This window comes from Poecilia formosa, unplaced genomic scaffold (assembly GCF_000485575.1).
Source record: "Poecilia formosa unplaced genomic scaffold, Poecilia_formosa-5.1.2 Scaffold514, whole genome shotgun sequence".
Lineage (NCBI taxonomy): Eukaryota > Metazoa > Chordata > Actinopteri > Cyprinodontiformes > Poeciliidae > Poecilia > Poecilia formosa.
The window spans coordinates 75,222-87,644 of NW_006800453.1; the positions used below are offsets into that span (position 1 = coordinate 75,222).

The 12,423-nt window shown below is 39.2% G+C and overlaps 1 protein-coding gene across 1 annotated transcript; it reads right to left on the reverse strand.

Moving 5' to 3' along the window:
* Positions 1 to 207: 207 nt before the first annotated feature.
* Positions 208 to 8,522, reverse strand: LOC103129102 (tumor necrosis factor alpha-induced protein 2). Its single transcript, XM_007540065.2, has 12 exons — positions 8,425 to 8,522; positions 7,837 to 8,085; positions 7,080 to 7,737; positions 5,313 to 5,424; positions 4,555 to 4,677; positions 4,130 to 4,224; positions 3,966 to 4,049; positions 3,754 to 3,880; positions 3,543 to 3,668; positions 3,297 to 3,452; positions 976 to 1,097; positions 208 to 565 (listed from the first exon to the last, which is right to left on the reverse strand). The coding sequence occupies exons 2-12, from the start codon at positions 8,018 to 8,020 to the stop codon at positions 415 to 417; spliced, it is 1,938 nt and encodes a 645-aa protein (XP_007540127.1). The 5' UTR covers positions 8,021 to 8,085; positions 8,425 to 8,522; the 3' UTR covers positions 208 to 414.
* Positions 8,523 to 12,423: the final 3,901 nt, after the last annotated feature.

Here is a 12,423-nt window from a genome sequence, read left to right on the forward strand (position 1 = left end):
GATAAGAGTTACACCAAAATTTCATTTCCCTTTTGGATAAGTAAAGTATTTTTGATTTGAAAAAGTGAGGAAGAAACATGTTTAACACAAATTTGATATAAAACTATTGCTTTATTTATTTATTTACAAAAACTAGCGCGCGCGCGCGCACACACACACACACACACACACACACACACACACACACACACACACACACACACACACGTCATCCTCAGAAACTCATTACGTCACTCAGAGAAGAAACAAGTCATACACTGGCAGTGGTTTAGTTTCAGAGTACAAACCAACCAAATTATGACGTACTCCCACACCAGCTTATTGAAAAGAGCATTCACAAAACCTACCACTAATGCTGCATGTCACAGTTCTCCACCAATATTTAAAGAACTAACAGAAGCAAAGCAGGGCAGGTTATTTGACCACTACTTTAGAGAAAAAAGGACGAAACTCGGCGCCTTTGCTGGACTCTTTGCGGGTGTCTGAAAGGGTCGCCTTGACCTTGTGCCTGTCCTCCTTGGAGATGTTTGACTTGAGTTTGAGCAAAGCTGAGACGTGTTTCTCACTGCGGATGAAAAAAGGAAGGGAACAAAAATATTTTTAAAAAATGGACTATTTATCAGAGAGAGTATATGTCCAGATTGTAGAGTCTTGCAGAGACTCTACAATCCTCCACACAAACTGACTCCCTGCTGTCACGCTACATAATAACATGAGATATGCATTTCTGTTCTAATATTCCGCCTAAAAGTGCCGAGCATCCTCTGGGGTATAAAACGCAGCTGCTGTTCTCAGGAAACATCTGAGGTACGGAGATGTCTGGCAGAATCTATTTATCCTCCATCCTTTGATGGAGGATAAATAGATTTATCCTCCATCAAAGTGGTTTGACATAAACAACATTCTATCGTTCTTTATCTCTGAGGCCAGACCCACTGAAAAAAAAAGGAAAAAGTAAACTGGTGTGAATTTTACCTCAGGTCGGGGTAAGCGTGTCCCAGTGACACTATTTGCATTTGCAGGGCGGGGACGTCTTGGAGCTTCAGCACTTCTGCCATGTTGGTCAGGATTTCCTTCAGCCATTCCTCCTGGGATCCCTGGAAAGACACCAAGCTGAAATTAGCTGCAGGTTGTAGGTAACATCTTCCATTTTTACACTGCATTAATGTGAGAAATTGCATATTTATCACACTACCTGCTTTTTTAAAAATTATTTATATTTCCAAGTGAAGTGGCAGGTTTCACACTGGTTTTATTATTTTACATTCGCACGATGCTCCTAAGCAAGCAGTCTGCAAACAATCAGTTTTGATGATATAATTTTAGTTAATTGAAGGATCAGAATCATGCTGTGAAAGTTTTAATCAAGTACAATACTCAAGCATGAGTTTTCCAGGTTAAGTTATGGAAACAGAAAGTCTTCTAAAAACAAAAACAGGAGATGATTCTGGGCCGTGTGGATAAACCGTCTTCATCGGCCCAATCCTGCTATGAGATAAAGATAATTACATTTAATCTTCTATGTTGATAAAATGCCTAATTGCCAGGATAATATTAGGCTGTTATATTTACAACATATATACTCTAATTATAAAACAACTTTTTTTTCTTTTACAAAATTTTATAAAACTCAAACGCAGCAACAGTAAGCTGTGTCGTTTGTCTTGTTCATCGTTCAGTTTGATCTTAGAGTCAGAATATTCAGCATTACGGTTTTTGAGGTTTGTTGCATTTAGTTCATCAGATGTTTCTGGAGGTGAAATTGGCATCTTCACAGTCCTGAGATTTCAATTTACTAATGATAAAAATGTCCTTTGTCACGATCCGTGTTTTTGTGTTTATTTTTGAGTTTTCTGTGTTCAGTCCTGTTTCCCTGTGAGTCTCTGTCCTGTCCTCCCCGTTGATTGCTCCCCAGGTGTGTCTCATTCCCTTGATTAACCCGTGTGTATTTAAACCCTCCTGTTGTCTGTGTTCCTCGTTGGGTCCTCGTCGTTTGTCAATGTCTGATGTTGTTCTCACTCGCCAGTAGAACTGCTAAGTCCTGGTTTGTGTTTGTTTCCGTCTAGTCCGTTTTGACAGTTGCTACCGGTATTTAGCTGCGTGCTTGTTCCTGCCGTGCTGCCTGTCTTGGACTGTTTGTGAGCTATATTATCATTAAATCTTCATCTTCACCATAACCTGCGTCTCAGCGTCTCTCCTCACCACCACTTCAACCCCACCACATGACATCCTTACTGTTCACTGTAAAATGGCTAAAATGTTGATAAAAAGCTTATAAGTTTCAAAAGGTTGGAGGTAACAACTTTGGTGCTGATGAATTCAGGACAATATAATATAATCTAGCTAAAGTGCTAGCGTGCTGCATTCACTCTGCTGATATTAGTTCAGTTAAACGTCTGGCCTCTGTTTTTCCAAGAGCTGAGTAAGCAGCTGCTTTTCCTTTTTTTCCTCTCCTGTTTTTCTCAGGAAAATATTTAATACTTCCTGTTCCTCTGGCTCTCTGATCTCTGTGTGTAACTCAGAAGAATCGAGTGGGGCAGTGTGTGTTCTATCTTTCTAAAGCAGTCATAGAGAACATCCATGTTTTTTGGTAGCTCAGAAAATAACTTTTTTTAAAAATCAATGATATTCATATGAAATTATATAAATGCAGCACAATAAAAACCCTTTTCATTCCAGGCCTTCCTCTCCTTTGATGCTCTGACTCATCAGTATTTTTCAATGGAAAATGTTAAAGTGTTATTCTATGGGCCAGAAGCCAAAACTTCACATTTTTGTCCATCTCAGAATAGGAAAGGTGAACCATATTTTTTGAAGAGATTATTATTATCATGTCCAAACAGTATGTTGGTATGATAGCCCTTCTATAGTGTTAGCTTAGTCATAGTCATCAGCTATGACCAAGTTAATAACCCTTTTGGACAAATCTTGATTTTTGAGACAGGTGTATGTCCAGTCTAGGCTCATGCTATGGACATTTGTCAAAGATCTATAATATAGAGTTTTGTATCGTCTTAAAGAGCAGTCTAGTGGCTTTCTCTAAGTTTTGAGTCCGAACACAGGTCACTAGAACTCATTAAACCAAAACCAATGCACATTTTTCCACGCCTTTCACCTAAACTAGATACATTTATTTTGTCCAAATGGCACCCAGGGACATCAGGGACACAAGAGTTAACAACCGAAATACTCAACAGACCCTAAGGATTCAGAAAATGTACAAGCCTTAGGCCACAACCTTAACTGTTTTGGTGTGTATGCGTGTGCGTGTGTGTGAGATGTTGACTGAATCTCACCATGCTGGTGAAAAGCTTGTGTAAACTCTCAGCGTTGTCCATCACGGCGTCGAAGGCCCTCTGCTGATGCTCTCTGTCCTTCAGCTTGACTTCTCCTCTCAGGAGCCTCTTCACATATTCTTGTGTCACTTCCAGGTGAAGATCACCAATCACCCACTAAAAACAATAAAAGAACATTTCAGTCCTGCTATTACCAAAAAGCAAAAACAAATGGACAACTATGTGCTGGAATCAGGAGGGTGTTACCTGGTAACAGGACGGAGCCAGGCCCTCCAGGTCCTGGATGCTGTTTTCCAAGCTGCTCAGTAGCTTCTCAAACACACTCTTCTTCTTCTTTAGCCAGTCTCCAGTTCCCAGCTTCTGGTACTGTGGCTGGTTGGGTTTAAACAGACGACTTTAAATAGAGCGACAGACAACATGAAAACGCCGTTTCAGTCTTTATTACAACAACCTATACCTTGAGGGACTTGTGCACGGAGCTCAATAAGCAGGTACGGGCGGATTGCCTCATGTCAGACAGGATAGTCAAACAGTTTTCCTGAACATCAGCTTGGAACAAATGGCTTTTCCTCTGGAGGATGTCCCTGTAGAAACAGAAACAAACCCGCAGCTGAGTGATGAAGCTCTGAATGATAATCCATCTCATCTTTTGGTGGATCAGAAACACACCTGAACTGTTCCACACAGCCCAGGGTGGCTTTGACGTGTGGTTTGCTGTTCTGTTTGATGATATCATCTTGGAAAGCTTTAAACCTGCAGGAGTCGGTTCGGATAAGTTTTTGTGGACATTGTTAACGTTTCAGCTGGGGGGAGTCGAGAAGGTGTTGTGTTACCTCTGCAGCATATCGGTTAGTTGACGCGTTATCCTCTGGGCTTTCTGCTGGCTCCCTGTGACTGTTTCTGCCACGGTTACCATGCCATTAATAATCTGAAAACAGGAACAGATGGAACACATTTATCAACAACAGTCAAATAAAGTCAAGCTTATTTGTATAAAATATTTGAGCGACAAGAAAGTTTAAAGTTCTTTCTATCATAAAAACATACAGTCACCTATTGTGAAACAAGCAATAAACATTACATTCTACATTTTACTTATTCTGAACAATATTGATGTTATCATAATCCAAAAATATTGTTTACATGTAGAAGGAGAAGGAGTTATTAGTGTTAGATCTGTTAATAAGTGAAACTTCCTTGTTGGTTAATGTTTTCCTTAGTAGATGGTAAAGCTAGCTTGTTTAGCTAACGTAGCTACCGGAATGACGTCGCGCGCCAGAGGGCTGGTGAAGCAGCCGTCCTCTGTCGGAGGTTGTTCTCCTTTTGTCAATTTCTTCCTTTCTTCCTCCAGAGCGTTGTTCAGGTAAACTGACAGCTCAGTCTGAACAAACAGAAAGGTTATAAAGTCACCATGAGTAGCTTTCAACATAGCACAGACATTTTTGTTACACATACAAAAGAAGTGACATTTTAAACCTTTAATTAAATAGTTTAAACTTGATAATACATTAGTGATAGCAACCAGTGATGTCACGACCACTATTGCATCATAATTAACAAAAAAAACAAAAAAAAACAAACAAAAAAAAAAACAAAGTACAATGTCAAAATCTGAGGAGGAGGTTTTTGATGCAATAAAATAAAAAGCACTCGCTGAGACTTTTCTAGTTTTAGAAAAGGGCTTAATTTTTAAAAATAACAGAAATATTTATACATACTGCAGCTTTAATTGGCTCCAAGAAATGAAGTAATGATAATTTAATAGATTCTCAAGCAGCCTGGTAGTTTTTTTTTTTTTTAAAGAAAATTTATTTATTTGACTTGTTTATTCATTTTTATAACTTGTCAAGAAACTGCAATTAACTTGTGCTGTAATCTGCTATAGTTTATAGCACATCTAACCGTTATTTCCCAACTAACTGAAACAACGGCTTGAATAGTGACATTTATGTCTGAGCTGTACACTATCCATCCAGTTTATTAATATTATTATTATTGCTTGTATGATTACGTTACCTCCTGTGTGGTCAGGTACTGCTCCTCCAGGTTGTCCAGTAAATCTTTAGGCAGCAGTTGCCCCAGTGCTGCTGAATCAATTTCCTTGGCCAGTTCCGGCTTCTTAAGGATTCTGAAACGATGATGAAACACACCAGGAAATTTATTGAAAGGGATACAGGACTTTTTGATCAAATTAAGACTGACTTCTATTTTTTACTTTGTGTCAACCTAACCTTCAGAAACAAGAACAAACACGTACCATAGCTGACATAAACTGGTTCAGTCACACAGTGCTGCAGGTCTGCATGATTATGCCAACTGCCATATTGCACACACTCTCTGAAACAACTGCAGGGTGTGTGTGTGTGTTGAGCTTGTGTTAAACAAAGAACTGATGTGCAAATCTCTGCACAACAGGGATTATGTTTCATAGTTTTGCTGGTATTAGTGGTACTTTATGTTTTTTAGACATTCATCTGGTGTTTCCCCTCTTGAATAGTTTCTCTGGGTTGCTCCTGTTGGTTTGTTGTTTTATTCCCTTTTTTCTTATGTCAAAATCTTTCCATATTCTGTCAGTTTCTTTTACTCTTTGTTCAAATCTAGTTTCATAGTTTATTCTTTTGCCCAGATTATTTGTTTTTCCTTTGGATTATTCCTGTCATGATCTTCTATCAGTGTTTTGCTCTCTTATTATTATCCATCCTCGTCTGGTTTGTGTTTTTATTTTTCTTATGTTTGTCTTCTCTGTTCTTGTATTTGTCTTATTGTTTTTTTCTTTTTGTAAGACAGTAAATCATCGTAATGTTAAACTTCAGCAGTTGTCTGACAGAGTCCTTTGAGCAATATTATGAATTAAAAGCAGAACCGCTTCATTTTTTTCCCACATAACTTTGACACATGACTAACTCAGCTATGATTTACATTTAATCATTTGGAACATGCATTTCAATGAGCCTCGTTTGTGAGATTATAAGTACCTTTTGAAAATAACAACTCTTAAGCAGGTGTTAAACATACTTTTTGTTAAGCCCTCATTCATATATTAAAACATGCATATTTTTGGCTTTCTAAATTAATTTCTAAATTCTAAATGTCATGTTTTCATTTGCTTTAAGCAAAAAAAATCATCATAACTAACTGAAATAACGACTTGAAAACTTTGGTGCGCGTGTGTGTGTGTGTGTGTGTGCAGTTAGACTATAAAATGAAAGGGTGGATCTGTCTACCATTAACTCATAAAATTTGAACAGAAGTCAGTTTTTAAAAATAAGCTTTTGGGGAGCAAAGTACACATAACTGGAATTGTTAATTATTGCATATTTTACATTTTGAACTGTTATTCTTTTTCACTGATATGTATGCTAAACCTGTCACAGTTCTACTGTATGATGTGTGTTTTTAACGATGTCAGAGTAGCTAACAGTAATGTGTTTCACATGAACAAAGTTGCTGATATAAATGAACTTTTCACAAAGTGGTCTGAACTTTTCTAGTCCCCAAATGCCTCCCACTGCATTCAGGCGTTCATACACACATTCACCAGAACTGAAGCCTAACAGAAGCGGTTGCTGAATGTTTGTGTTCATAAAGCTTTAAAACTCCCATATAAAGTTAAACTCCCCAAAGAAAACAAACTATCCAGAGTGAAATGTCATCCAACAGCACTGACTAGAAATGTAGGACTGCTTCCAAGCCCAGATACTCATAAACTATTCCCAAAGAAGTTTTGCAAGACGTATATGTGCAGAATAACTGTTTTAAAGGGAAATGGAGATGATGCCTTACCCTGGGTAATACTCGTTGACCCAGCGCAGGATGAAAGTACAGTCTTTATCATCCAGAACAAAGTCCACAATCTTACTGAGTCTGGCGCTCAGGTTTTGGTGATACAGCCACGCATAAAATTGACAGATGTTTGCCTCCGGTGGGTAGCAGCTCTTGAGCACGTTGACCACCAAGAGCAGGTCCTCCTTCAGCTGCCTCCCCATGCCCTGGACGTCCAGCTGGATGGATGATTGTCCGGGTTGGCCTGTGGGGGTCACTGAGGGGTTGTCCATCCGGCTCTCTACCAAATCACGAAGAGTTGAGTCATGGAGCTCCTTCCAGTTGCTTGGAGTCCGACTCTTCAGCTGCTTCCTCTGCAGGTCCTGCAGCTCTTCCTGGTAGATGGCCTTCACAGCAGATTTTAAGGCCATGGTCAGGGTCTGGACCGCCTTCTCATCGGCGACCTCTTCGGGCCTCAGAGTCAGACTCTGCTGCAGAGTCTGCTGTATCTTTTTCTCCAGCGCTCTGCGTTCTGCAGAAAGCCTTTCTATCTCTTCTGTGTGACACTTCTGCACTTCATGGTCGGTTTCCTTCCCAAACAGTTGATTTTCTCTGTTGATCAGCACAAGGCTGGCCTCGTACAAGCTTTGCTCAAGAAGTTCCTCGAAGGTTAGAGAATCTAAAGACAATGAAGAGAGAAGAAATGGGTTTTTTTTTAATCAGAGATTTTGAAGGCTGACGTTTCGAGTGAAGTGTGAAATCTTGGACTGTCTCTTACCATCTAGGGAATCTTCGTCCTCAGATGACTGGGACTGGGGCTCCTCTGTTACTGGGGAAGAGTCGACGCCCACCTGAGGCCTGGACGGTTTCCTTATGTTCTTGAGTTTTCCTCTAATCCATCTGCCTCCTTGATTCAGGACGTTGTTCAGCCGGAGGCTTTCTGGGGTTGAGCAAACTCGCATTGTAAAGTCTGGTTCAGTCCAAATCCTAGTCCGGGAAGAGAAAAAAGACCAAAGGACCACAAAAGCTAAAAAAAAAAAGAAAGAAAAAGAGAAAAGAAAAAAAATGTCAAAATGTCAGTCAATGGAAATAAACTCGTAAGAAGAGATGATTTGGTGTAAGCTTGTGTTTAGTCAGTTTTTGCTACTTTTTAATGTCGAATGATTTTAATATGCTTGTTATGTTAGTGTTAAAAATCTTAACAGCTTCTGTTGAAATACAAATGAGAGCACCATATAATTAAGAGTGTATGTTGAATCAAGTTTTAAACACTTTAAGAAACAGTCTTAGTTAGACATCAGCGTGGAACTTGAACGGAGTGACAAAGTTAATGTGCATGAATCCTCCTTCAGAGGATGTTACTCACCCTGGTCCTGCAGCCGCTGCTCTGCCTCTAACACTTCAGCTGGTGTCTTTTAGCTCTGCTGGCTCCTCCCATGTTGCTCCCACTTATAATGAAGTGCTGTGGAAAGTCCAACCACCCCTCTGCACTCCACCCCCAGCCCCCCGCGCCTTACAAACTCACACAGACAGGCTTTTTATAAACACCAACACTGAGGCAATGCTGGTCTCTTTCAGAGAGGAAAGCTTCCCCAGGCTCTTGTGAAACTCTTTACTAAAGCTGAAGCTGTTGAACGAACTTTGTGACCCCAACCTTTATTTTTTGTTTAGCACCACAAAACTAGATAACACTGTTTTTCGGTACCAAATACAAGCTACTGTAGACCGACCAAAAACTAACTGGCAAAACTAAGCAGAGGCTGGAAAGGTTCTGTGGGAAGTTGTGATGAGGTGGATTTTCATATAACCAGCATGGCTTTTTGACCAGGGCAGAACACCAAAGGGGTGGCAGGACAAAAAAAAAAAAAGACAAAACACAAAAATATAAACACCAAGCCAAGGGTCCCCACTTGTAGTGTGCACCATGTAAAGACTGTAAAAAGATACTGGTGTACACCAGAGGGGGCTGATGATGCCAAAGTTACTTATTTGCAGCTTATCATGAGACGTCTGTCTGTCTGATGAACTAATTACAGTTTTTCTCAGTCATTTTGGGGCATTTCTCGAAGGCATTCATACAAACAGCCACACAGCAGCCTCAGTTCATCTCTCAAAAGTAAAAATGTAAGTCAGTGAACATGTCAGGGCCTCACACTGTGTCACTACACAGGGATAAGACAGTCCAATGATTTGTCATGTTGTCAACATGACTGTTATCTGGAAGGATGTTTTGATGTGAACTACGGCTTAAGTTTTGATGAAAAGTGTGATAAATTGTAATTGTGGGAGATTAAGTAGTAGAAGTATTCACATTTACACTTCTACTGTATTTACTGTATGTATTTTGTTGACAAATTAGGTCACTGTGAAGGACAAGACAGAGCACAAAAAAAGAAACAAAAGTAGAAATGGGAACTTAGAACAATCTCCTTAAGAAAAACAATGCAAGCAGTACTGAAGGGATTACAGTGCAGTCTTCCTACACTTCCCATGATGCTCCATAATAAATGTCATCATCATAAAAAAATATCTTGTCTTGCAATACAGCATGGAGAGAGAAAAACAGTCATCTGGAGGCAGGTCATGTATGAGCTTCTACAGGATCCTGTTGGGAAAAACCGAATCCAGCAGCTGGACGTGCTGCTCTACTTGGTTATGGTGAAGAATGAAACTATTTCAAATCTTAAGTAATATCAGGTTTTTCTTTAGGTACCAAAATAAAAGTTTTATGTCATTAAGCCTGAATACTGAGCTATCATACATGAAAACACAAGCTACAAAGGTTGCCTCACTCTGCCTCTAGGAACGATTTACTGGACCATGATTGGAAAAAAAATACTTAACTCCATAGTTACAACTTAACCTTACTGTTTAAAATCACTACTTTAAAGGTGAGTCTTCCCTGTTGCAGTCCGTTACTATTTGTTGTTCTCAGCTTCTGACTCCGTGGCATAACTTACCAATCCAGATCTGACATACATGTAGACTGTCAGTACTTATGAAAACCTCAATCCTCATAGTACCCCCAAGAATTTAAAACTACTTTCACCCCTGGTTTTGTTACACTTACATTTTTCCCAATAAGCACAAATAGCAGAGTTTGAGTATTTTTGTTGTCAAACAAAAACATTAAGAAGTTATCCCCAGGTGGTTTTCTAGTGTTAACACACAGAGTGGACTTTGGCTCTGATGTGGTTCGGTGTAGAATCAGGGGGAAAAAGGACAACATTTAATAACATTACCTTCCTAAAGTAATTGCCTATGTCATTTTTTTGACAAAAAATAAAAGATCCCCTTTATATTGACAAAAGATTATTGAGGCATAAAAAGAAAAATAACGTTAGGCAAAAAAAAAAAGAAGAAGACTAAGGCCATTATTTTAGTTAGCATGGCTACAGATTATGGTTTTCCTGTAATGGTAAGTTGTTTTTCTCTGATTATCACATTGAGCAACACTTCCACAAGCCTGATTGACAGCACTAGGACCCTCCTCCTGGCTCTGATTGGTTGTTTCCTGGTCAGAAACAACCAATCAGAAACATTTCTTCAGACAGCTCAGGGAGGAGCTGGAGGATTTTGATCTTTTGTGATTTATCTGTTGTGTAGAGACAGTTTTAATAAATATGTAAAAAAACACACACACAAAAACATACTTTTTGTAAAACTTACATGCGTCTTTTGTTACTGTAATTAGCTTGTATATTTTTAATGGATACTCTGTCCAGCCTCAAAAGTTGAGTCCTTTCCTATTTATACAGTGAAGGAGACAAAATATTTGTCTTTTCTTAATGGCTCCTAATCTCAATGTTGCAGACTGAGTAAATAAGCAGATGAACTGATGTAAGAGTAGATTCTATGTTGATGAAAAGCAAAATGTTAACAGCAGGAGAAGAAGGATTAGTTGCTGGCAGGACAGGGTGTCTCAGCTGTGAAAACAGAGTGCCACGTCTGATGTAGCTTTTATGGAGACAAAAAAACTGAAAGTTAACTGTTGAAGTTAAAGCAAATCAACACGCACGTGTGATTCTGATCCCATTTGTCAAAAATGTTGTTATTCTCTGTAACTTTTTGTTGTGAAGGCAGCTGAGAGACAAACGGCCAGAAACACAGAGCAGAAAGGAAAGCAGATTCAGAGAAAGGAAACAGTTCTCTGAACTAAACTATGGTTCCACCCTATGTTTTAAGGGGCAGCATTATGTGGTTTCCAGGCACATAGTGCCAATATACAGCACAATCAAGTCACTGTGCTAACTTCAGTTACTTCAGTTTTTGTAAAAATACTATATCAAATATGACTAAAAAGAAATTTGACTTTATGATTTAACACTTTGATTTGGGTCTCTGTCTCTTTTAAAAAAACCTGCTCTTTCTGAAGCTTCACCTTCATTAAGTCATCTCAACATGGCTCCTCTATCAACCCTTTAATGACATTTTTACCAGCGTTGCTCTGATAAGTAGCTCCTATAATGAGCTCATCTGATGTGCGGTTCCACCAGGTGTTGCTAATTGCTGCTGGCTAGTCTGAAGGAGCTGAGTGGAGGAGCTGCTCTGTGAGGTGGAAGCTGGGAAGCCTGGAAACTGCAGCTCTGAGGAGGAGCTTCACCTTGAAGGCGGAGCTACGTCCACCTAGGAGTTTGCACAGCTGAATGGTTGCCATGGAGATTAAAGTGTTTCTTAAATCAAGGGAACACTCCAGGTATGTTTTGGATGATTGACTAACATTCTAGCATGATGTAAAGCTCAATAAAGTCAATGTTACATAATACTGCCCCTTTAAAATATCAATATCAAATCAATATCAAATATCAAATATATTTTGATTATATATTTTCATGACATATGCAGTCAATCCTCACAAACAGGGAAAATTTGTTCCTCCAGATGAATTCAGATAGAAAAAAAAAGACTGTAGGACTTTTGACACATAAATACAACTAAGTAGATTAGTTGTATCTACTTAATTAGATACAATTAAGTAGATACAACAATCAAATTACACTTTTGTGATTACTGATTTGAGGAGTTATCATTCTGATCACAGAAAAAAAAAGGCTACCAAGCATCGGTGATTGATGAAAATGAGGAAGAGTTCAGTCATTTTTGCGAGAATGAGAACAGCGAGCAGACAAGTTCAGTCTGATCTGTTCTAACTGCAGAATCACCGTCATCTCACACAAATATGATTTCTTCCTGGAACCTGGGATCCAACTCGATCTTAAACCATAATGGAGGAGCTTCTAGCAGGGAGAAAACACAACGAGCCTCACAGACATCTGGCTTCAGCTGGAGGAGATAAATCATATTCCAGGTCTCACACACACACACACACACACACACACACACACACACACACACACACACACAC